This window comes from Scyliorhinus canicula, chromosome 2 (assembly GCF_902713615.1).
Source record: "Scyliorhinus canicula chromosome 2, sScyCan1.1, whole genome shotgun sequence".
NCBI classification, from domain to species: Eukaryota; Metazoa; Chordata; class Chondrichthyes; order Carcharhiniformes; family Scyliorhinidae; genus Scyliorhinus; species Scyliorhinus canicula.
The window spans coordinates 212,059,051-212,086,161 of record NC_052147.1 but is presented as its reverse complement, the minus strand read 5'-3'; the positions used below and the strand labels follow the sequence as shown (position 1 = coordinate 212,086,161).

Genomic DNA, 27,111 nt, shown 5'->3' with positions numbered 1-27,111 from the left:
GTGAAACGAAAAAATATTTTACTGTCAGTATTTCTTAAAGGAAAGGGAAAAGGTGAAAAATGAAACCATCTTGAAGTTGATGGTTTTTCTTTCTTGGGGGCAGGTGTCAGGTGGATGTACCTTTAAGAAATGCGTGTTTATAAAATAGCTGCAGTGATGTCAATATGTGGGTGGGGCTGGGCTGTCTTTTTGTCTTTTACTTCCGATTTGAACAGAAAAGCTGCTTTGTGGCTCTGTTTTTGGTTTCATTTTCAGTGTTGGAGAGTTGTATTCAAAGCAAGATGTTCTGATCTCTCTCTCTACAAGCTGAAGAATGTCTTCAGCTCACTTGATGATTTCAAAGTAATACCTGTTTCTGTAGAGAATTTAAACCTGCTGCCTTTGTTAAAAAAGGTTTTAACTTATGGATGTTGCTAGGAAAGGTATTAAGGGTTACCTGTGGAGTATTGTATCTGTGGGGTTATGTGTGTTGGCAGTTGATATGATGTTTACTGTGTGTTTATAAAATGTTAACTGGATTCATAGAATAAACATTGTTTTCTTTTAAAACATACTTAAGGTCTCTGTTGCATAACACCTGGAGAGTGGACCCTTGTGCTCCCCATAACCAAAATCTATTAAATGTCATGGGTCAGGTGAACTCCATGATATACTTTGGCGTTTTCTAAACCCTTGCCCAAATCAATACACAATCACTCAGAAGAGATTGTGTGAACATGCAATGTGTTCATTTATTTACACTGGGCACAAGAACATATACACATGGATAAAAAGGTTGAAGTTACCAGCAACAGGATTGTGTGTGCTGTGTTCGGCTCACACGCCAAAATGAAACTGAGACTGGATCACATGATAACAGAGTCACAGAATAAGACAGTGCAGGAGGCCTTTCGGCCCATCGAGTCTACACCAATGCATGAAAACACCTGGCCTGTCTGCCTAATCCCATTTGCCAGCACTTGCCCATAGCCTTGAATGTTATTTCATAGTATTTGCAGTGCAGAAGGAGGCCATTCTGCCCATCAAGTCTGCACCGGCTCTTGGAAAGAGCACCCTACTTCAGCTCACATCTCCACCCTATCCCCATAATCCTGCAACCCCATCTAACCAAAGGGCAATTTAGCATGGTCAATCCACCTAACCTGCACATTTTTGGACTGTGGGAGGAAACCGGAGCACCCGAAGGAAACCCTCGCAGACACAGGGAGAACGTGCAGACTCCGCACAGAGTGACCCAAGCTGGAATCGAACCTGAGACCCTGCCGCTGTGAAGCCATAGTGCTAACCACTATGCTACCATGTTGCTCGTGCCAAGTGCTCATCCAGGTACTTTTTAAAGGATGTGAGGCAACCTGCCTCTATCACCCTCCCAGCTAGTGCATTCCAGACTGTCACCACCCTCTGGGTAAAAAGATTTTTTTCTCAAATCCCCCTTAAACCTCCTGACCCTCACCTTGAACTTGTGTCCCCTCATAACTGACCCTTCAACTAAGGGTCTCCCCATCCACCCTGTCCATGCCCTTCCTAATCTTGTACACCTCGATTAGGTCACCCTCAGTCTTCTATACTCCAGCGAAAACAACCCAAGCCTATCCAACCTCTTTTCATAATTTAAATTCTCCATTCCAGGCAATATTCTGGTGAATCACCTCTGCACCCCCTCCAGTGCACTTCCAGATACACTTCCCTTTTAGTGATAGCATGCCACTATCCTCTAAAGGCATACTACAACACTCCTTTGTCCTGCTGATCTTCTTCGGGACTGGATGATGCCTTAGAACAAGCCGACTAAGTACCTGCCTGCCTTTAGTTTCTGTAGATGCAGGTAAGTTTTCCAGTACTTCAGAAGTTGTAACCTTCCAAGCTCTGTGAACTTTTTAACACCTGCAATTGGCATTAATTGGGAGGACAGCAGGATTCATGTCCTGCCCCCCCCCCCCCCCCATTGAGAGTCATTGCTTGCACCAGGATTGGTACCTTGAAATTGACATGCCATCCGATATTGACATTTTCTCCCTGCCCATGCTTCCATTCCTGACTTTGTGCAGTCCCCAGAAATTCAGCCCAGCAGTTAGCTTGCCACTTAGATATGAACCCACTGAATGACAGAACAGATTTGAGGGGCTTCTTCCAGTTCTAGCATTCCTATTCTGTACATTTAATTAACCAATATACAAAATCTAGAATCTGACTTATCCTTTCGAAGAATTTTGCCATCTCCACTTTTAATATTGAAATGTTTCTTTTTACTATTAGATCTGTCTTGTTTTCCGCAATTTTAAATATTTGACATCTTGGGTGAATTCCCAGTCTTCCAACTTCCCAAAATGTTCTGCATTCTATTTATATAAATCAAAATATCTCTTACGTATGATAGCAAACAGTTTCCAATAGCCCAGGATTTAGCAGGATACAGTTCTAAATAAAAAGTAAAGTACTGAAAGAATACTTACAGGATCAAGAATGCTGCAGCACAATGCAAAAAATTTCATCCATTCAATCTCCGCACCAAAAGCACCCACGGTCATTATGCGTCTCAGAATGTCTGATGGCAGACCAAGATCATCCCATTTTTGTTCGATTTCTTTTGATTGTATTATTAATCTTCCATTTACCTTGGAGAGAAAAATGAGAAATGTTGTTAATTTTGTAGCTGACTTATCAGAAGGGCTAATAGTCAGTCAATGAATAAAATAAAACTTTTGAATGCTGTTTGAATAAATTACTAATCTAATTAGAACAGGGGTGGGCAAACTTTTCCGTGCAAGGGCCACATTCAGAAATTCACAATTTTAAAGGGCCGCATAGTATATTAAGTAAAATAATTAATATTTAAAATAGCCAAAATAAAAGGTTTTTAAAGAAAAAAAAGCAATTAATTTTTATTAATTAATATTTTAAAGTAGAAACTTTACATGAAACACATTTATTTGAAAAACAAAGTAACTCAGTTTAAAGAAAAAAAAGCAATTAATTTTTATTAATTAATATTTTAAAGTAGAAACTTCACATGAAACACATGTTGTGCCGAGCAATGATCACCCTACTCAAGTCAACGTATCCACCCTATACCAGTAACCCAACAGCCCCCCCCCCCATTAACCTTAAAATAAAAAAAAATGTAAAAAATTTTTTAAAAAAAAATTATTATTTTTTTAATGACTTGATCTTGGTGGGCCACATAAAGACCTTTGGCGGGCCGCATGCGGCCCGTGGGCCGTAGTTTGCCCACCCCTAAATTAGAAGGTAAGGGGAAATGATACATTTATAGAGCTACAGGCAAGTACTTTATAACAAACAAAATAGTTTTTTAAAGTTAAATTACTGTTGAAATGTGAGCAGCTATATCAGCCACAAGTTGCAGACTGCAAGGCCCAGCACTTTAAAAAGTTAACTTCAATCCCCGACAAGGTCGAAGTGAGATTTTCAACACTTTTAATTGGCTTCATTGATGCAACCGTACAGCACGCCGGGCAGCACGGTGGCGCAGTGGGTTAGCCCTGATGCCTCACGGGTGTCGAGGTCCCAGGTTCAATCCCGGCTCTGGGTCACTGTCCGTGTGGAGTTTGCACATTCTCCCTGTGCTTGCATGGATTTCGCCCCACAACCCAAAGATGTGCAGGGTAAGGGGGTTGGCCACACTAAATTGCCCCTTAAGTGGAAAAATTTAATTGGGTATTCTAAATTTATTAAAAAAAAAAGAAATCTCCACCCTCCTCTTCTTCTGGTCTTGACTTCAGGGGGCCCCAAAAATTCAGCCCAGGAGTCAGGCAGGTCAGCCAGTGCAGTATCTAGTTCCTTCAGCTGTTTCTGAATATCATGTGGAGTGAATTTAAGTGGCTGAAGATTGGCATCTGTGATACTGGGCACCTCAGTAGGAGGCCGAGATGGATATTCTACTTAGCACTATTGGCTAAAATTTGATGTAAATGCTTGAGCCTTGTCTTGTGTACTGATGTGGTCGGCTCTCCTAGCATTGAGGATAGGAGTACTTGTTGAGCTTCCTTCTTCAGTTAGTTGGTTAATTGTCCATCACCCTTCACGTCTAGCAAGGGCAGCGCCAGCCGATGATACCCCCTGGCATCAGGTACAGGCATCAGGGTCACAGGCCCCTAAGGTGCCGGGTACCAACGGGATCAGGGGTACGGAGATGGGTGAGGTAAGGTGGGGGAGGAGGACATGAGGCCAACCGGGGCCACCATGTAGTCCATTGGAACTGGTTGGACATGGGGATATGCTAATATTCAGTCTCCCCCCCCCCCCCCCCCCCCCTGTACACAATGGATATTGGAATTCAACTAGTAATGGTGACCTTGTTCCTAGTCGCCCAATCCCTCACTGCTGCTGTATGAGCTGGAGCTGCTTGAGGACGCTGCAGCAGTAAAACCTGCCCCAGAGTTACAGGAGGCTGTTCTGTGGAGGATGCCGAGCCAGCTGCCCAACAGAACAAGGAGGAGGTGGGAAGGAGGCACTGCATGAAACCTCTTGTGTACCGGCGACAGTGCCTGCCAGTCGAGCACCTGCCGGACCGGCCATGCTGTCGAAGATTACGGCTGAGCAGGGAACAGTGCAACATATCTGCCAGATCATGATGCACCTGGCAGCGCAGGGGAATGGAGGAACACACCAACACACGGTGGCTGACAAGGTGACGGTCGCCCTGAACTTCTAAGCCATGGGGCTCGTCCTTCCAGGCACCTAGTGGGCACCTGTCCGGGATGTCACAGAGCTTGGTGCACAGGTGCATCCATGCGGTCACGGAGGCCCTAAATGCCCAGTTGGCACAATTCATCAATTTATGGTGGACCCAGCCCACCAGGATGTCTGGGCAGCGGGATTTGCTGCCATCACCAAGATGCCTCTCGTCCAGGTGTGATCGACGGGATCCTGCGAGAACCTGTAGATGACAGGCCGGTCTTCGCAAACTGAAAGGGGTTCCACTCGATGAACATGCAGCTGGTGTGTGGCCATGAGATTCACATCATGCACGTCTGTGCCCACTAGCCAGGCAGTGTGCATGACACTTTCATTACGCAGACACTTGCTACAATGACACTCATGCAGCGACAGGGCTTTGCAGTGCTTTGGCATCCTGAACATGCACTACAGCGCTTGGAGAGTGTCCTGCATCATGATGACCTGCTGAGTTCTTCAAAACATCACGCAGCAGAGGGACGACGTGCTGGAGGAGGATGAACGGCAGTCCTCGTCCAATGAGGAGGATGGAGGGAGGGCAAAGGTGGGCTGGACATGGTGCCCAGGTAGGCACAGAAGGCCACACAATGTGTGTGCCATGGCCAACCTGACGCTCTAATCGCCTCCAGGTTCACTGACTAGGAGGCCTGGCCAGCGGCACAGATATTCCAATCTACCCATACACCCCCCACCCCTTCGGCCACCCTATTCCCATGAACACCCTCCCTGCACAGCCATGCCCCGTCCTCTTGCAATACCCTCTGTGATTTCTACCTGCCTCACTCCGGGGTGCAGGCCCTGGATTGGCAGTAACACCAGATCTGGCCCATGGGATGGAGGATGATGACAATCTGCTCTGGGAGAGCTCTGGTGCTCCACATTCTTCACCAATGACTGACTCCTGCCATGATAGTACTTTCCTCCATCCACCTGCATGATCTCTGGATGTGAGCTGACCATTCCATCACACAGTCCCATTGAATCCCTCAGGTGGCGGTGGTGGGCACGGTTCGGTGGGGGGGGGGGGGGGGGAGACACTGGAGGTGAGCGCTGGCTGCACCACAGTCCCTGAGGCAGGCCAACCCCCAATGTCCACCCATCACCCTCCCACCACTCACCCCCTGAGCCCTCCCTGCAGCCAGCCAGACCAGCCCTTCCCTCACACCCTTTTGACAGAGCAATATGCACATTATGCACAGGTATTAATTGTGAACATGTATATACGTGATTTTTCCATAGCTCCTATCGCTATCTTAAGTGCTGCACATGGGTCAACCTAACTGGTGTCTACCTTTCTGGCCTTAAGGGCCCTAATGCTACACCTAGGTGAATTCCCAAGTGGTACATCAGGAGTGGAGGTGGCCTGCTGCGATTCACGTCCTGTGACCTGGGTCCCCTTTGGTGGCCATCTTCTGGGGAGACCATGCCTGGATAGGTCTGGCTGCTGCTTGGGTGTCCCAGGTGGCATGGTGCTGCCCTGTTCTGCCGCTGCCCATCTGATGCAGCAGGGACAGGGGAGACTGGGGTTGGGGAGTCTGAGGCGGTGCGGTGTTCCGGCACCTAACTGTGGGAGTCACTGGCATGGGCCCCATCACCTCCTCCTCCTTCAGGGTGCCTGATGGCCCTTAGGCTACTCCATGGATTGGAGATGTGAGCGGAGCCACCTGGCACTGCCAGTCCTGGAGGCTGCTCTCGTCTTTACTAGGGTCTCCATACTTGGGGCCATGGAGCACAGGGTGTGGGCCACCTCCCTCTGGAACTGCGCCACCACTTTTAGGTGTGTGCCACATCATCCAGTGACTGTGCCATCAAGGTCTGTGTCTGGGTCATGTCGACAAGCGCCTGGTTACTGTCGCCGCCAGTATCAGCCATGACTTGCTATGACTAGGCCACGCACTGGAGTGCTGCTGCAATGTCCAGATGGCTCTGGTACATGTCTGCCTGTGTCAGGGCAGCCCTGTTCTGGGCCTCGGCCACTGCCAGCACAAATTGCCCTAGGCATGCTGATCCATAGCCGAACGTCACCCGTGCGGTGTTGGCCTGGGTGGCATGCATGGCTGAATCCTCCAACTGCACCTGCAAGTGCTGGATGCTCGACAACCCTTCATGTAGTCCCTGGCTCTGCGACTGCATCTCCACGAACGATGGGATTGTCCGTTCCAGAAGCCCAAAACCCTTCTGGACGGCAGCTAGTCCCTGGGGTTGGTCCGCCCTCCAACTGTCCGCCCCCTCGGGGGTTCCCACCTCCACTGATGTACCGCAGCATGTGTGTGGTGTACACCAGATACTGTCGCAGTAGCCTCTTCACCAAAGTGCCCAACCGAAGTGAGTGTCTATGAGATGGTGGTGGGTTTTAGAAACAGCTGTGACAGAAAGTCAGAAAGTCGCCGGACTCGAATTCCGAGGTGTCTTGGGATGTGGGTTGAGGGTTCCCGTCCGTATCCATGTTGTCGTTGCTCGCCACGTGTACCAAAAGGTTGTTGTTGGGTTCTGGGATGTGGGACACCAGAAGACCCAGCAGCTCCTGCAAGGCACAAGATAAGACGCACCCGGTGCCTGTGTCTGTGTATTTACATTGTGTATTTTATGTTTGCCCTATTACGTATTTTCTTTTCATATACGGAATGATCTGTCTGAGCTGTATGCATAACAATACTTTTCACTGTACCTCAGTACACATGACAATAAACAAATCCAATTCAATATGATTGTGTTAGATAGTTTTGCTAAACTCATTAAAAGGCTAGCTTGCCTGAATCACGTAGCCCCTCTAAATTAAGTTCCCCACCAGTCAGAAATTAGAACGTTCACATTTACATCTGTATGTGGTGTGAACCTGGCAAGGTTGACTTCTTCGCAGACTTTGAAATAAGTAACCACTGCTAAGGTTGATCATGGGAGGCAAGGCCAGCAGAGAAGAGTAGATCAGAACATGCACATAAGAACATAAGAACTAGGAGCAGGAGTAGGCCATCTGGCCCCTCGAGCCTGCTCCGCCATTCAATTAGATCATGGCTGATCTTTTGTGGACTCAGCTCCACTTTCCGACCCGAACACCATAACCCTTAATCCCTTTATTCTTCAAAAAACTATCTATCTTTACCTTAAAAACATGTAATGAAGGAGCCTCAACTGCTTCACTGGGCAAGGAATTCCATAGATTCACAACCCTTTGGGTGAAGAAGTTCCTCCTAAACTCAGTCCTAAATCTACTTCCCCTTATTTTGAGGCTATGCCCCCTAGTTCTGCTGTCACCCGCCAGTGGAAACAACCTGCCCGCATCTATCCTATCTATTCCCTTCATAATTTTAAATGTTTCTATAAGATCCCCCCTCATCCTTCTAAATTCCAACGAGTACAGTCCCAGTCTACTCAACCTCTCCTCATAATCCAACCCCTTCAGCTCTGGGATTAACCTAGTGAATCTCCTCTGCACACCCTCCAGTGCCAGTACGTCCTTTCTCAAGTAAGGAGACCAAAACTGAACACAATACTCCAGGTGTGGCCGCACTAACACCTTATACAATTGCAACATAACCTCCCTAGTCTTAAACTCCATCCCTCTAGCAATGAAGGACAAAATTCCATTTGCCTTCTTAATCACCTGTTGCACTTGTAAACCAACCTTCTGTGACTCATGCACTAGCACACCCAAGTCTCTCTGAACAGCGGCATGCTTTAATATTTTATCGTTTAAATAATAATCCCGTTTGCTGTTATTCCTACCAAAATGGATAACCTCACATTTGTCAACATTGTATTCCATCTGCCAGACCCGAGCCCATTCACTTAACCTATCCAAATCCCTCTGCAGACTTCCAGTATCCTCTGCACTTTTCGCTTTACCACTCATCTTAGTGTCATCTGCAAACTTGGACACATTGCCCTTGGTCCCCAACTCCAAATCATCAATGTAAATTGTGAACAATTGTGGGCCCAACACGGATCCCTGAGGGACACCACTAGCTACTGATTGCCAACCAGAGAAACACCCATTTATCCCAACTCTTTGCTTTCTATTAATTAACCAATCCTCTATTAAGCTACTACTTTACCCTTAATGCCATGCATCTTTATCTTATGCAGCAACCTTTTGTGTGGCACCTTGTCAAAGGCTTTCTGGAAATCCAGATATACCACATCCATCGGCTCCCCGTTATCTACTGCACTGGTAATGTCCTCAAAAAATTCCACTAAATTAGTTAGGCATGACCTGCCTTTTACGAACCCATGCTGCGTCTGCCCAATGGGACAGTTTCTATCCAGATGCCTCGCAATTTCTTCACACAAAATTTCTTTAAACACAAAACACTAGTATTTGATTTTACTTTCTCACCCTCCATCTGTATTTTAAATTCCACCATATTGTGATCGCTCCTTCCGAGAGGATCCCTAACTATGAGATCATGAATCAATCCTGTCTCATTACACAGGACAAGATCTAGGACCGCTTGTTCCCTCGTAGGTTCCATTACATACTGTTCTAGGAAACTATCGCGGATACATTCTATAAACTCCTCCTCACGGTTGCCTTGACCGACCTGGTTAAACCAATCGACATGTAGATTAAAATCCCCCATGATAACTGCTGTACCATTTCTACATGCATCAGTTATTTCTTTGTTTATTGCCTGCCCCACCATATCGTTACTATTTGGTGGCCGATAGACTACTCCTATCAGTGACTTTTTCGCCTTACTATTCCTGATTTCCACCCAAATGGATTCAACCTTATCCTCCATAGCACCGATGTCATCCCTTACTATTGCCCGGATGTCATCCTTAAATAACAGAGCAACACCACCTCCCTTACCATCCACTCTGTCCTTCCGAATAGTTTGATACCCTCGGATATTTAACTCCCAGTCGTGACCATCCTTTAACCATGTTTCAGTAATGGCCACTAAATCATAGTCATTTACGATGATTTGTGCCACCAACTCATTTACTTTATTCCGAATACTACGAGCATTCAGGTAAAGTACACTTATGTTGGTTTTTTTACCTCTGTTTTGAATCTTAACATCTCCAGTTTTATTCCTTTTGTTATTACTGGGCCTATTCACTGTGCTCCCCTCAGTCACTGTACCTTGTACTGTCGCCCTTATGGATTTCTGACTATGTCTTCTCTGGGACATGGGAGGCAAGCTAAGGGCAGAAGGGTGGAAGGGGGGAGCAGAAGTCTGGACACAGGAGGCGAGCTAAAGATGGAAGGGTGGGAGACTGTCCGGGGAAGGAAGTCAGATTGTCCAGGACTCGGGACGGAAGGCTGACCGTGGAAGGAAGCCAGACTGTGTGGTGCTGGGAAGGAGGCAGCAAGGAAATGCATGGGAAGGGCTTTGGTTGTTGAGTGTGGGGTCATGTGGTTGGGTGCAGAACTGCATTTCCAGGCTGGATATTGGTAAATAGACGGTCCTGGAGGGCAAATTAGTGCTGCCTATGGTGGGGCCCCGGGGGTTGCACTGACAGTGCTGGGCAGCAGAGGGAACAGTAACAGTGATGGGATAAAGTGGGATGCAGTAGAATGGTAGGTTTAGATAATAGTCGGGTAGCGGGAGAGTCACAAAAATGAATGAAATGAGTGGCTCATAATGGGCGGGGTGAAGGTCATGGTGGACATGGGGACGGAGAGGACAAGAATGGTTATATTGGATGGGCCAAGGCTGATGGGGGAGGGAGGGAGTTGGTGGGTGGCAGGGGAGGATAGAAGGTGGAAGAACAAATCTGGAATATCACATGCACCTTTGTTGTATTCTCTGCTGTACAACACTGTCAGTCTGAAACTGAAATCCCTCAAAGTGGGAATGGGGGCTGGATTCTCCATCCCACTGTGCCAGATTTCTGGTTCAGCACGCCGGCTGTTCAATGGGGTTTCCCATTGTGGGGCAGCCCCACACCGTCGGGAAACCCCCGGGCTGATGGCAAAATGGAGCATCCCAATGGCAGAGAATCCAGCCCAGGATCTTTTCAGGTGGGTGAAGTTTATAGTGAGCACAATTGGCCAACCTTAGAGACACCCTAATGATCATGTGCAACTGGATGAGAACTATGCCCAGTTCTCATCTCTGTGGTGAAGACCACACAGTTGCAGGTTTACTCTGACTTATAGGCCTCATAACATAGAGATCCCAGGAAGAGCTTGAACCATGTTCATCCTGCGTGGTTCGATATCTGCTGCTGTCAGAGGCAGGGATGAAGAGAGGGTAGGAGGTGAATGCCTCCAAGGGGCCCAGCGGTTGGCAACAGAAAACCCCTGACTCCAAAACTCTGTCGTCCATGGTGAATGGTCATGGCTGACAAGGATTCATGTGGTAATTATTTCTATGCTGCCAAGGCAATGGCCTCTATAGAGTCGCAAATGTAATGGAGGCAAGCTGAATAGTGCAATGACCTTGCAGTCCAAACACTGAGAGTGCTAATCTGCACTATGTGTTGTTGAGATGCAACCCCTCTGGATCCTTCCATTGCAAAGACCGCAACAAGTCTCAGTCATCGATTACCTTAATACTAGTGCACGACCGTGATAAGAATATAGGAACATAAGAACTAGGAGCAGGAGTAGGCCATCTGGCCCTTCGAGCCTGCTCCACCATTCAATGAGATCATGGCTGATCTGTCATTCTGGATATTACAGCCAAGCTAAAAACAAACATTCCTGCATGGATCCCGCAGAGCCGTTTTAGAGCTGCTGACTTTTCACATGGTTAGCTTCACAGAGTCCATTCCACAAGCTCATTCTATTCTCTCTCACCTCAAGGACGTGTATCCTCCAATGAGGTCCGGTGCACTTTGGTTGCAAACTCTTCATGCGAGGAACATTGCAACCCTTGATAAGGAGGCGAGCTAGCGAAACAAATCTCCATGTGAGATCTCACACAGGATTCATTCAGTCAGCTTACATTCAAACCCTCTTGCAGTCAAGGCTAACTTTGCCAATTTTCTTCTCATTTACAGCCTTCACCTGCATGTTAGCTTAAAGTGACACGTCATCACCGATGGCCAGTAACGATAGGACTTGCCCACCACAGATTTTTCAAAACATGCAGGAATGCCTCTGGTTTTAAATTGTTAACCCTGAAACCACATTGTTCCTTGCCACTCACATAGCACGTTTAGTTTCCCTTGCACCTTCCCATATCTCTCATTATGGCAACAGCAGCAGGAGAGGCAATAATCTCGCTGAACACTCTACGCAGTCATCATTTTCAGAGGTTAGTACACGGTGACCTGCAAGCAATGGCTTGCATGAATCATACCTGTTTTATTACTCTTCTGTAGTATGTTATGATATACTACTGACTGTAATATATGTTACTCAATGCTGTTGCTGATGAGGTTTTCTGAATCTTGATGAAAAAGACTCAAAATTGTCCAGTAGTAATAAAAGATTTATCGAGTAACTAAAACAATAATTATGTGAGTTCTTTACTTTAATATTAATACTAATAGTAAGGTTAACAAGATCTAAATACAGTAACTATGTTCAACTACACTAACACTCTGAGCTAATCTATACTCCCGCTCGCTCATCACAGCACACCCAAAAGAGAGAGAGAGGCACAATGCAGTTGCTTTTATAACCGTTTTTGTACTGCCCTTAAGTGATCATCTGATGCTACTGAGAACACATTAACCCCTTATGTACACACACATACAGAGATCACTACAATACCCAGGCCACACACTCACAAATGATGCCAGTTCTTAATTATGCACATGTGGTTATTATTGAGTTAGTGGGGGAGAACTGAATCAACAGGAGCTCATTATCAGACTCTGATGGGCCCGCATTCTGCAACTTTAAATTCTCACAATCATTGAAGAAACTGGCAGCAAAATGCAATCAAGGCTGCCTATAAACTGTGCAAATGAACATGTGCTAAAAGTATATATAATGGTTGTACACCTGTATCACATGTGTTCCTTCAAAACTTCTTTACTTTTCTTTTTCCATTTCTATGTGTAGTTGCAGCCCTGATATCCACATCTGAGGTGGAGGCAGCCTGCTGACTGCTGTACCCTGTTGAATGTGAGGACTTTGGCAGGTGTCCTTTGGTAACCTGAAACCTAGAGGGCCTGGCAGATGCACCCTCCACGGTCTGACCTGCTGGAAGCGATGGGGTCACTGGCAGTGTCCTGCGTTCAAGCCTCCCATCAGTGTGCCTGGCTTGCAGTCCTCCTCCCTATGGGTGCCTGATGGCAACTCCCTGACTTCTTTGGGAGAAGGGGCACTTGGAAGGAAGATGAGGTAACATAGACCCCGCTTACCTAATCACTTCTACACTGCATCAACAGCTAGAGTGGTGGAGATCAGGTCTGATTGCATATCTGACGGCCATGGTGTGTTCCGTTGGGCTTTGGTCTCCAAGATGGCTGCCATCCTTTCCATAGAGGATGCCAAACACTGGAACCATAACAGCAAAGAGAGAACGGATGGACTTATGATGACAGACAAATAGATCATGGTAGAGTATATTATGAACTCTGATAAGTTGTATAAGAGATTGACAAAGTTTGATATAGAGATCTCTGAGTCTGAGCTTGCATTCAACATAAGAACATAAGAACATAAGAACTAGGAGCAGGAGTAGGCCATCTGGCCCCTCGAGCCTGCTCCGCCATTCAATTAGATCATGGCTGATCTTTTGTGTACTCAGCTCCACTTTCCGGCCCGAACACCATAACCCTTAATCCCTTTATTCTTCAAAAAACTATCTATCTTTACCTTAAAAACATGTAATGAAGGAGCCTCAACTGCTTCACTGGGCAAGGAATTCCATAGATTCACAACCCTTTGGGTGAAAAAGTTCCTCCTAAACTCAGTCCTAAATCTACTTCCCCTTATTTTGAGGCTATGTCCCCTAGTTCTGCTGTCACCCGCCAGTGGAAACAACCTTCCCGCATCTATCCTATCTATTCCCTTCATAATTTTAAATGTTTCTATAAGATCCCCCCTCATCCTTCTAAATTCCAACGAGTACAGTCCCAGTCTACTCAACCTCTCCTCATAATCCAACCCCTTCAGCTCTGGGATTAACCTCGTGAATCTCCTCTGCACACCCTCCAGCGCCAGTACGTCCTTTCTCAAGTAAGGAGACCAAAACCTCCCTAGTCTTAAACTCCATCCCTCTAGCAATGAAGGACAAAATTCCATTTGCCTTCTTAATCACCTGTTGCACTTGTAAACCAACCTTCTGTGACTCATGCACTAGCACACCCAAGTCTCTCTGAACAGCGGCATGCTTTAATATTTTATCGTTTAAATAATAATCCCGTTTGCTGTTATTCCTACCAAAATGGATAACCTCACATTTGTCAACATTGTATTCCATTTGCCAGACCCGAGCCCATTCACTTAACCTATCCAAATCCCTCTGCAGACTTCCAGTATCCTCTGCACTTTTCGCTTTACCACTCATCTTAGTGTCATCTGCAAACTTGGACACATTGCCCTTGGTCCCCAACTCCAAATCATCTATGTAAATTGTGAACAATTGTGGGCCCAACACGGATCCCTGAGGGACACCACTAGCTACTGATTGCCAACCAGAGAAACACCCATTTATCCCAACTCTTTGCTTTCTATTAATTAACCAATCCTCTATCCATGCTACTACTTTACCCTTAATGCCATGCATCTTTATCTTATGCAGCAACCTTTTGTGTGGCACCTTGTCAAAGGCTTTCTGGAAATCCAGATATACCACATCCATCGGCTCCCCGTTATCTACTGCACTGGTAATGTCCTCAAAAAATTCCACTAAATTAGTTAGGCATGACCTGCCTTTTACGAACCCATGCTGCGTCTGCCCAATGGGACAATTTCTATCCAGATGCCTCGCAATTTCTTCCTTGATGATAGATTCCAGCATCTTCCCTACTACCGAAGTTAAGCTCACTGGCCTATAATTTCCTGCTTTCTGCCTACCTCCTTTTTTAAACAGTGGCGTCACGTTTGCTAATTTCCAATCCACCGACTCAAGTTACAGGATTGGGCACACATTCTGTACATGGATAGATTTCTGGTACTGATGGAGATTCATTTTCATGGAAAATACTTTATTTTTCACAAAATAGCAGCTGCCCTAGATACTTTTTTGGGAAAGCAGTTACATCCAACTCCTTGCAGATCAAATCCAGGCAACTCTGCAGCGATACAAAGAATGGAGGACTCCATGGTTGCTGAGTTTCAAGATCTCCTGAATTTGATACGCAGATGCAGTATAAAGAAGGGGGGGATGGAATTTCCGCAGCCGGAAGGCGGAGAATCCAATTTCACGCTGAAATCGGGCCCGGCACCGGTCCAACGATTCTCCAGGACCCAAGTATCGCCGTGATCGTGGAGTACTCTGCACAGTTGGGGGCCCATTGCCAGAGGGTGGCCCAGCGATCCTCCGCTCCCGACTGGCCGAGTTCCCGACAGCATGGAAATAACCGGCTATTCCCGTTCGGTATGCTTGCAGGCTCAGTCCACAGCCGCCTAGTGGGGGTGGGGGGGGGGGGGGGGGGGGATTGCACACTGGGGGGAGGGGGGCCTTATAGTCAGCCGGGGGACAGATCGGCGCGGTCAGATCTTCGGGCACGTGGCAGATTGGGGGGCTCTAATTTCTATATCTGCCTCCGCAGTCTGAGTCCGCCAGGGCGCTCATCGCAGCTCCTGGAGGCCGCTGCCATTCGCGTGCATAGACTCAAAACCAGAAGTGCTAAAGCTGCATGAATTACTCTGGGTCCCTGCTAGCCCCCTGCAGGTCATTGAATCGGCTCCACGTTTTCCCAGGAATCTTCAGAGTGAAATGCCATAGCCCCATTTTGGGAGAATTCAGCCCGGGGTTGCTGATTGATGGCTTGAAGAGGGTCACACTTTTAACCAATGGGAGAATCAAGACAAAAAGGTCTGGAACGGCCTAGGTCTTGAATCCTAGAAATGCATGAGGAATGAGTAACAGGTGTTTTTGTTGTGATTACAAATATCAATACGCAAAGAACCTGAAACATAAAAATCAACAATGTTATTGACAGGATTTGAACAGAATTTAACGTTGGGAATCAGGGCCGGGATTCTCCGCCGCCGGGATTCTCCATTATATTCTCTATTATCCCGGGGGTTTCCCGACGACATGCCCCACAATGGGAAATCCCATTGACTGGTCGGCGTAATGGAGAATCCCGCCGGCAGGTCGGGGGGAAAATGTGGCGTGGCGGGGCCAAGAATCCCACCCAGGCTTCTGTGGCTTTTAAGTATCATTGTGTTGGAAATAAGGCAGCACAGGTCAGATGTTATTTTATACCAACAATCTTATTTAGAAAGTGTTAACCCTATCACAGTGAATTGTGTCCAGTCCTCACAAAAAGATGCGATGCCTCCACAGCTGAGACAGAGCAGCTGCAAGATCTAATTGAACAATTGAATTGGCTGGATACATGGACAAGACCGGATTCAAGTTTTGATGCCGAAGAACTTAGTAATGATGCATTCGAAGATTGAGGCCATTTTACACGTGAACAAAACATTAAAAAATTTAAAGATGCCGAAATGTGCTGAAATCTCCATCTTGAGGTGACCCTGAGAATTTAAAATTGTTTTTAGTGATGCCTATCATGTAAACATTGTTCTGGGTTTTCAAGCACAGCTGGTTTTATGATATTTCTTATGAGAAAAAGTGGAGAATGTTGCCCCTTGGTTTTGGAAGCCAAGAAAATAAGGAGAATAGTAAAATGTACCGTGGCTGGTGAGGCAGTTGACATGGCATTTTGTAAATCAAAATACAGAGGAAATTCTATATCAGGAAGATGCCAAATAAATCGTACCAATAAAATGTTATATGGACAATCATTCCCTTTGGGATAATGTGCACTCCACAAAGTGTGTGAATGAGAAGCGATTATATTGTGAGACTGAAATAAATGATGGTGAAAAGGGAAATCTTCAAACTTTATTAGGCAAATACCAGCCATTGGACTGAAGTGGAGATGGTTGACAGCTTCAAATTCCTAGTTGTGCACATCACCAACTACCTGTCCTGGTCCACCCACTTCGACATTACGACTAAGAAAGCACAACAGCACCTATACTTTCTGAAGAAACTAAGGAAATTCGGCATGTCCACATTGACTCTTACCAACCTTTACAGATGCACCATAGAGAGCATCCTATCTGACTGCATCACTGCCTGGTATGGCAATTGCTCGGCCCAAGACCATGAGAAACTACAGAGAGTCGTGAACACAGGCCAGTCCATCACACAAACCTGCCTCCCATCCATTGACTCTGTGTACACCTCCTGCTGCCTTGGGAAAGCAGGCAGCTTAATCAAAGACCCTGCCCACCCGGCTTATTCACTCTTCCAACTTCTTCCATCGGACAGGAGAAACAAAAGTCTGGGAACATGCACTAACAGATTCAAAAACAGCTTCTTCCCTGCTATTATCAGACTCCTAAATCGCCCTCTTATGGACTGATCTGATCGCTTCACACATCTTCTCTACTGAGTAGTACTACACTCCTGTCTGCTTCACCCGACGCCTGTGTCTATGTATTTACATTGTGTATTTATTTTTGCTCTTTGTATTTTTTTTCATGCATGGAATGATTTGTCTGGACTGTACACAGAGCAATACTTTTCACTGTACCTTAGTACACGTGACAATAAACAAATTCAAACCCAAATCCAAAATCCATTAGTAATCTGCTCGATTTAACAAAAGAATGCTTCCAGTGAGAGGTTATTAGGAGTCTTAGAAGAGGGATGATTCTTGAGAGTGGATGGTTTTATGAAGTCATGGAGAGTCCACACAGAATTGTATCAAAGAAACGTAGCTTTATTTACAAGGCTATAATACACAGTTCCCAGAGTTTCCAACTGAGTCCTAACAGTCGATGCCGAATTGGCCGACTTTATATACAACATAGATTGAGTTTCCCTACACCTTAACAAGGGATCTAGTACTCTGCAAGGGACACGGGAAAGCCAATTGTTCCCACGCAGTATGTCAGTGCGGCAGGCTATGACAGATAGTTAACTTCTCTTTTTCCAACTTTTCTTAAATTTTGTCTCTAAATATGTACTTGTTAATTTTAAGAAGGGAATCTGTTAATGTTGTAATCCTGTCATAATGAAGCGTTTGCTCTAATTGTACGTGAAAGCAGCTGTTACTTAATGAGGAAAGGTTAGGGAATTATTCTTAAATATACATAAGAACTGGTTTCCACCTGTGTGGGGGAGGTTAAAGGAGTCTGTGCCTGTGTTCTCCAGGTTATGTGAATAAACCTATGTTAAGGAAAGACTGGCTCCAGATTCCTCCTTTGTTCTGAAAATGAGCAGTGAATTATAATATTGTCTTCGCTGTGACATTCTGACCTCGGTAGAATCTTGAATAGGAGCCAGACTAATGCTCCTGGTCTGCAGTGAATGGCTGTCTGGCTGCAGCCAGTGCCTGGAGAGCTCTTGCAACATTGCCTCAGAGGACATTTTCTCATTGTAGACTCTGGTGTAGGAATAGGTATGTTTGGTCTGCTATCGGCCATGATAGCTCCCTCTGCTCCTCTTCTAAGTCATCCATCATGATCAACAATAATAGACTACCAAATGAGTAAGCAATTTATTGCTCTTATGAATATTATCAGAAATCTAACAATGGCATGTCTGTCATAAACTGACTGGCCAGGCAGATAAAAATCACTGGAAATGATTCACTCCCTGCTGGGATGAGACCACAGCTGCACTATCTGTCTCATGGCCTCCAAGGTTGAGTTTCACGTGATAACCATGAATCATGTCATTACTAGGGTCTTTTATGGCACTGATTTACAGCTTGCAGTGGGATTAGCCCATGATAACGTTTCAAATCCAACAATTTCACAATCACAATAAAGTTCAAGAGGAACACTCGCCATGAAAACACACATTTATCAACTTTGGTGAAGCAAATGGTGGAGCAGTCAAGAAATCTATGGAAGAGAAGACTTCATATTACTGAGTAAGTTGCTGAATTTTGTACAAATTAATAAATGGGGCTTGATTCTCCATTCCTTAGACTAAGAACGTGATACTCCCCTCCCCCTCCAACCCTCCCTCCACCCCAACCCTCCCTTCACACAGGTCACAGCTGTCATTCCCCACCCTCCACCAACGTTGATACACATACCTTGGTGCAAAATGATAGTGGTCAGGCTTCTGGGGCACTATCTGGTAAGCACCATACTGTTGCTGATGTACATCTGGTGGAGGCAGGAACCCTCAGACAAGACAGCAGTTGGAGATCTTCTGGATTCCTGGACCCAGCTGGGTCCCAGCCTGATGCTGATCCTGTGGCACAGAGTTTCCCGGAGCTGATGGAGACGTTGAGGAGCATCCAGGATGCACAGAGGGAGATGTCAGCTTTACTCAGACAGATCCATAGCCAATGGCGCTGGCAATGAGTGACACCGAGACCAACAGTGCTAGGGTGGTGACTGCAGTGGAGAGCCTGGTGCATGACGTCGACACCATGAGTGAAGGTGCTCAAGGCGTCGCACAGCCGGTGACAGCCATGGCTGAGGGTCTCGGCATTATGTCCGCTGCACTGGGGGATGGCACCCACCACCAGGCTGACCTTGATGGGGCGAGGTAAGCAGCTGGCTGCCCTCACCTCAGATTTGCATCCTGGGGAAATACCAAGACGTGGTGGTAGATCTAGAAGGACCAAGCACGTTGAGCATCACTGAGGGCACTGTGGTAGGGGGGAGGTGTTAGGTAGGGGGTGGGGCAGCACAATCAGGAATAGGATATTGTACAGCACATTAAACAATTCTTTTCACAAACATTATGATGCCTCTGTCACTTTCTTCCACAATGTGGGCTGACTCCAGGACCCTTTACCTGTCTCTCCAGACAACTCTTCCTCACGGTGGCACCAACCCACTCTCTGGCTTGGACGTTTCCCGGAAGCTGTGTCCCATTCCCTGATGTTGGCTGCTGTGTGTGTGGTGTTAACCTCCACACAGTGTCCAGGCATCAAGGTTTGACTGGAATGCTAGGCATTAATTCCCACATGCTACATGGCCCGCCTACCCACGGGAACCCACTTGGCATATGTCAAGTGCTGAATTAACCACAATTGCCAATTCCCTATTAGTGAAAGCCTTCAGCAGTCGGTGTGGATTATGGGTGATCAGCGGGGTAGACAAGCAGGGACAGAGGTTGCCCCGGCACAGGCCTAGGATCCATGGGATGGCGTGGTGGTACCGTGAGCGATTGGCCCCCCCAGTTGCCCACCCCTGCGGAGGGTTCGCCCTATTCCCACCGAGCACTGGGATGGCAAAGCCAGCATCCCCGGCCTCTTTGCCTGTGCACAAAGATTGTTACTCCCCTCCTCAGCTCGCCACAGAAGCCCTCCTGTCAGGTTCACATTTCAAAAAAGAAGTACCAATCGCGCCAGCATGAGCACTTGCTAGGGAAGCAGTTGGATGACAAGTGGCTCTCATTGTATGGAAACAGTGCCGGCCCTAGAGTTGCTGGCGCCCCGAGCAAGCTGAACTTCGGCGCCCTTCGGGGGGGGGGGGGGGGGGGGGGGGGGGGCTGATGGGGGCGGGGCCGGGGGGGCCGAGGGGGGCGGGGCCAGGGGGCCGGGGGGGCGAGGGGGGGCGGGGCCGAGGCGGGGGGGCCGAGGCGGAGGCGGGGTGTGCGGCCCCGAGGCGCGGGGGCGGGGCCGAGGGGGGGGGGCGGAGGGGGCCGCCCTGGGGGAGGGCGGCCACCACGCATGCGCATTTGGCACCGGCCCAACTGCGCATGCGCGGGACCCGAGTCTCTGGCGCCCCCTAGCACATGGCGCCCCGGGCGACTGCCCGAGTTGCCGGTGCCTTGGGCCGGCCCTGTATGGAAATGGACCTTAAGTGGTGATAATTTGCTTCTCGCCACGCTATGGCAAGATTCTGAATTTGCCTATGGGAGCAGACCGGTTGCATCGCAAGATCTTTGGCACCTGGCGCGGTTCCCGTTTCTGGCCTTTCCCGCTTTTTTCCTGACATGCTACGCTTGAACGTGAGTGTAACGAGACCAGAATATCACGCCCAATGTGTTGATGCCTGGGCAAGGTTCATGGACTTTAAAACAGTAAAACTGGCACTGAACCTGGACCGATTCAGCGACAGTGGAGGGGCTGGCACCAGCACCACATGGAACACAATCGATTCCAATGAAAGGCAGTGCGGGATTCGCTGGGTCCGTGATTGACACTCAGGAGGCTGACAAGCTGCAGCAGTATTTACACACTTCACTCCCCACGCACACTCATCCCAGCCAACAAGATGGCACTGGTTGTGTTGGACCGTGCCCATACAGCTGATGTGTCAGCTGGGGCCAGAGCGCACCATAGGGGCTGCCCTGGGGGACACCTATACGACCCATGGTCCAAAGGTCACAGAGGGCAGTCAGCGGCGTGTGCAGCTGCATGGCTGCCTTTCCGGCTGTAGCAATGGTGCCCAGTGCCCTTCCACCCTGACCCCACAGCTCACGTCCTGCCCGCCCCACCGCTACTCCGGCCAGCCCTGGCAGAAGCCCCCATCGAGCGGCACAATTGTCAACAAACTATGGCAATGTTAAACACTTTCCGTACTCCCTCTCTCTCCCCGTCAGCAGCGCGTTGGGAACTCAGACCATTGGAGGAGGAGAATTGCGGAGGCCCCGGAGAATACTGGGTCGGGCCCGCTAATTATATGCAAACAGTGTTTACTATACGTGTGTTATGGACCACGCTGACGCCACTGTCAAGGTGACGGAGAATTGCGATTTGGCGTTAAATCGCTGCCCACCGCGAACCTATTCTCCACCCAGTCGCGTTTCCTGATTTTGATGCCAGCCAAGGGAAATCTCACCTATGGTGTACGACATTAATGTATTATTCTTGTGACGTGACGTCCCACCAATTTCTGGCCCGTTATTAGCCAATGCAGCACAGGCACAAACAGTTACTGATATACAACCAAGTCCCCAATGTTTATCCATGAAGTTAAGGAGAAAGCAAGTTAACCAGCAACTGCTCCTGCTCTTGAAATTTTGTATTATAAGCTGAGTACACTGTTTGGGCTTCAGGAATTCAAATTGCATGAAGTGTACCACCAATATACAGTCATGTGACTGTCATAAGGCACTGTACCACTAGGCTGCTATTTCTAATCAGTTCAATAAAAACTCGCTGAGTTCACAATAATGAAGACTGCTGTCCTTATATGTGAAACATGGTGTATAGAAGTGGAGAAAAAATAGATTTTTGAATGCTAGAGAGGCCCTCCAGTATGGTGCTGAAAGGGTGGCCCACATCGTGGTGGTCTGCTGCGTCCTCTACAACATCACGCAGCAGAGGGCAATGTGCTGCAGGAGGAGGATGAACACCAGTCCTCCTCTAATGAGGAGGATGCATGGAAGAGCGAGGATGGGCAGGTCATGGGGCCCGTACAGGCACGGGAGGCCGCACAACAGATGCAGCAGGGCCAATGCACACATGAGGCTCTGACCACCTCCAGGTTCACCGAAACGTGCCCTGGTTCACCGACTGGAGGCGGGATACTGGCCAGGGGCATGGACACAGTACCCAACCGCAGGGATATAGAACATAGAACATTACAGCACAGAACAGGCCCTTCGGTCCTCGATGTTGCGCCGAGCAATGATTACCCTACCCAAACCCACGTAACCACCCTATACCCGTAACCCAACAACCCCCCCCCCCTTTAACCTTACTGTTTTAGGACACTACGGGCAATTTAGCATGGCCAATCCACCTAACCCGCACATCTTTGGACTGTGGGAGGAAACCGGAGCACCCGGAGGAAACCCATGCACACACGGGGAGGACGTGCAGACTCCGTACAGAGAGTGACCCAGCCGGGAATCAAACCTGGGACCCTGGAGCTGTAAAGCATTTATGCTAACCGCCATGCTACCATGCTGCCCCCTATCTAGACAAATATATGAATAGGTTGGGAATGGAAGAATACCAACTCCATAAGTGCAGACGATTTTAGTTTAGGCGGGTACCATGGTCGGCGCAGGTTTGATGGGCTGAAGGGCCTGTTCCTGTCAGGTTTTGTTCTTTGTTCACCCTCATACCTGCGCCTCCCGGCCATCCCATCCTTCCTGCCTGCACCCCCCTCCGTGATTCATACCTGCCACGCTTCGGGGTGTGGGCGCTGGGTTGGCAGTAACAGCGGATTTTGTCCAGTGGGATGGAGGATGATGACAACCCGTTCTGCGATGAGCCCTGGTGCTCTGAATCATTTGACAATGTCTGACTCCTGCCCACGGTAGCACTTTCCAATGACTACCTGGGTGATCCCTACTTGCGAGCTGACCATTCCACCACAAGGTCCCATCAAATGCCTGCGGTGGCGGGGGTGGGTCCTGGGGGAGGGGGGGGGGGGTGGAAAAGCCCAGCCCACCACAAACCCCCTGATGTACCATCAATTGGACTCAAGACACGATTAGGATCCAAACTGTGGCTTTAATCAGCTAGTTGTTAGCCCGGTGGTCGACTACAGAGTAAGGCCGACCGCCGGGAACTCTGGGTACTTATACCCCGCCTCGGAGGCGGGGTCTACTTTCCTCTCGACCAATTGGTGAGCAGTCACATGACTAGTCCCAGCCAATCGGACGTGAGGCACATGACCAGCCAGAGCCAATGGGAAACCCATGCTCTGCACCAATGGCAGTGCTCACATTCATACCACCACACCCCCCCACCCCCAACTCTCTGGCCAGCCAAGACCAACCCACCCCTCACAACCATCCGACAAAGCATTGGGACAGGTTGTAACAGTGTGAGGAGGTGTTTAATGTGTATATACAGATACGTGCCCTGGCCCCTATCGCTGTGCCCTGCACCCGTGCCACCTTAACTGGTGTCTAACATTCTCGCTGCGATAGTCACCGGCACAGGCCCAATCACCTCCTTCTCCCTCGGGGTGCCCAAAGGCATCCAGGCGACTCCGTGTGCCTCAGTGGATGCGAGCGGAGCTATCCACTGAGGCACCCCCACCACCTGGGGCTTCCAGTCCTGGAGGCCCTCGCTCACCTTGGCCAGGGTCTGCATGCTCGCAGCCATTGAGCACAGAGAGTGGACCACCTCTCTCTCGGACTGCACCACATCACACTGTGCCACCACCTTCTGGATCTGTGCCACATCAGCCGGTGACTATGCCATCTCCCTCTGGGACTGGGCTACCTTCCGCTGCATTTGTGCCATGTTGGCCAACGCCTGGGCAATCCCGCCGATGTTCTCAGCCAAGGCTATGATTAGGCCATGCTTAAGACCGCCTCTGCAATGTCCAGGTGGCTTTGGCATATGGCTGCCCGTGAGAGGGCAGCCCTATCCTGGGCCTCGGCCAGCGCCTGCACAGTCCTTCGACATTCTGATCCAAAGCCAGAACTCTCACCCCCAAGGCCTCCACCACAGACGTCACCCGTGCGGTGTTGGCCTCGGTGTCACGCATGATAGGCACCACTTCCTGTTCCTGCAGGCGGTTGGACTCCTCCAACTGCGCCGGCAGGTGCTGGATGCTCGCCTACAACCCTTCATGTAGTCCTTGGCTCTGCGACTGCATCTCCAGTATAGATGGGACTGTGTGTTCTCGAAGGCCAAAACCCGGCTTGCCGGCAGCTCGTCCATGGGGTCAGCCCTCCCACCGACCGCCCCCGTCCCCTCGGGAGTTCCTACCTACACCTGATGTACTGGAGCAGCTGTGTGGTGTGCACCAAAGGGTATCCCAGGAGCCTCTTCACTAAAGTGCCCAACCAAGGTGCATGTCCCTGGCATGGTGGAGGGTGTTGGAGACATCTGTGATGGGAAATCTGTGTCAACAGTGGAATTGAGCTTCAGGGTGTCCAGGGTTTCAAACAGATGAGTCAATTCCATATTGGTATCATCATCACTGCTCGGCACACGGGGGGCTCTGGTTGTCAAACTGGCTGTGGCTGGGATTGGGGGACAGTAGGTGGAACCTGCCCCATCACCAACAGCTCCTGCAAGACACGGGACAAAATGCATGATTTGACTCCGGGACGGGGCAAGTGGGGGTGGTGGGGCTGAGGGTGATACGGGTGTAAGGGTGGTGTGGGGGTGAGGGTGGGAGTGAGGGTGGTATGGGGTGAGGGTGGTGTGGGGGTGAGGGTAGTGTGGGGATGAAGGCATGGGAGCAAGGGTGGTGTAGGGGTTAGCGTGGTGTGAGGGTGGTGTGTGGGTGATGGTGTGAGGGTGAGGGTGGTGTTGGGAAGGTCTGATACATATGTCAAGGGAACCACAACTAAGCGAGCTCTCCCTTCTTCGCCCGTGGCCAATCTCTACCCCGGCGACTTCCCTTTCTTCAGGGCCGCCAACCACGCCCAGGGCCCATTGCTCTGCTGCAGTGAGTGGCCACAGTTCCGGCGGTCCCCCTCCAGTTTTCTCCCACTCCCGGCGATTATGGGAAGCCTTCTCCTGGGGGAACAGAAAATGCATAGTGTTAGACAGTTTGACGTATGCAGCCCAGGGGGTGGGGAGCCGGTGGCCTCATGGCCAGGGCACCTAGCCATAGCGGCCAGTATGGGTGCCGGCATGTGGTGCAGGGTGGGGTCTCGGTCGCCCTCCAGTTAGGGGGGGCATAGAGTTACGGATGTGTGGATCGCGGGTTGATGCCAGGGGCACAGTGCTGCCTACTTACCCTGACCGCCCTGATGAGGTTGTGCACTTTTTACCTGCATTGCAGGATGGGGTTGCTCATGGCGCTCACCTTCTCTGTCATCTGCGCCCAGGCACAGTGAATGGTGGCAGCTGGCAGCCTCCTTCCCGGGCCAGGGTACAAGGTCATCCGCGCTCCTCCATTGCGTACAAGAGGGTCCCCAGCTCGCATCGGTAAACCTCAGGGCTCCTCTCCTCACTGCCGAGAAACCTGCCGAGTGCGTCTTTTAGGTTATTTTCAAAGCCATTTTGAATAAAGGTGGGTAGGGCAAGGATTTGATCGCATGTGCTTCATGGGCTTCACCCTTGCCAAAAGTCAGCTGATTTAACTTTTAAGATTTTCTCCACCTCTTGCTCTACCACACTAAAATTAGACACACTAAGACCTTGCAATACACAAAGAACAGAGATTTGGGTCAGCGGCTTGAAATTAAGTTATGGGTCTTTGTTTGGCCTTGTTTGGGGGGGGGGGGGGTGGCGATGAGTTTGGACATGTAGCAGTGTTTAGGCAGCAGACCTTTGCAGGTTAATCCTTGTGAGGGATTGAGCCAACCAACAGCGATCACATGACCAAGATGTTTGAGGAACTCAGAAGGAATGTTGTCATAGCCAGCAGCAGCCAGGTTTGATTATTTTTGTCTCATGTTGTCCAGTTCCACTGCAGTGAAGGGTTCAGGGCATGGTCTGAAATTGTAATGTCTTCGAAAGGCTCTCTACTCAGTCTTTATTTGTTTTTTCCTTTCCTTCCCCAGGATGCCTTTCCCACATAGAGAGGATGGGTCACTACCTTGTTGGCATTTATAAGTGGCTGGCTTGGTTGCTGGGCTGCTCCAAGGTGGCACAGGAGCCTGCAGCATTTCTAGCTGGAATGGGAAAAGTTCAAGTTTCCGATGGTCTCTTCCCATCATGCTCGGCAGGCAGAAACTAAGGACTCCATCAAGTGATCAGCTATATCTGCGTCACCAGTTTCCTCAGTGTTGAAGGAGAGAAGCACATTCCTCTTTGAGGCAGGAAGTGTACCCCTCAGTGAGAGTGTGTCAACTGAAAGATGAGAAACTAACTCTACAGAAAGCAATAGATGTCTGTTGAAATGTAACAGTTATGAAATGCCAGCCAGAACATATGTATGGCACAGCAGACCAGGAGCTCCATTATGTAGCAAAACAGTCTAAACAAAAAGAATGGAATAATCACCAAGGGTAGGATGCAAATCCTGCGGTGGACAGCATGCACAGGAAAAGAAGCAATGCCCAACATAGGGAAAGCAGTGTTTTAATTGCAAGAAGCAAAATCATTTGCACAAATGTGCTTGGCCAGAAAATAAACAAAACAAGTCTATACACTGGCCACTGGAGAGATAACAGCAGACAGGGGCAGCATGGTAGCATAGTGGTTAGCATCAATGCTTCACAGCTCCAGGGTCCCAGGTTCGGTTCCCGGCTGGGTCACTGTCTGTGTGGAGTCTGCACGTCCTCCCTGTGTGTGCGTGGGTTTCCTCCGGGTGCTCCGGTTTCCTCCCACAGTCCAAAGATGTGCGGGGTTAGGTGGATTGGCCATGTTAAATTGCCCGTAGTGTCCTAAAAAGTAAGGTTAAGGGGGAGTTGTTGGGTTACGGGTATAGGGTAGATACGTGAGTTTGAGTAGGGTGATCATTGCTCGGCACAACATCGAGGGCTGAAGGGCCTGTTCTGTGCTGTACTGTTCTAAGTCTGACGAAGAACTATACAC

General features: G+C 48.8%; 2 protein-coding genes across 3 annotated transcripts in view; one reads left to right on the top strand and one right to left on the bottom strand.

Moving 5' to 3' along the window:
- The window catches only part of kalrna (kalirin RhoGEF kinase a), a 1,222,490-nt gene that overhangs the window by 103,322 nt on the left and 1,092,057 nt on the right, over nt 1-27,111 (top strand). The gene's annotated exons all lie outside the window — the stretch shown is intronic.
- The window catches only part of LOC119961937 (ropporin-1-like), a 122,809-nt gene that overhangs the window by 45,878 nt on the left and 49,820 nt on the right, over nt 1-27,111 (bottom strand). For both annotated transcript variants that reach the window (XM_038789524.1, XM_038789525.1), the window contains one exon: nt 2,454-2,615. In XM_038789524.1, coding sequence (XP_038645452.1) covers nt 2,454-2,615 — 162 coding nt within the window. The remainder of the gene's footprint in view (nt 1-2,453; nt 2,616-27,111) is intronic.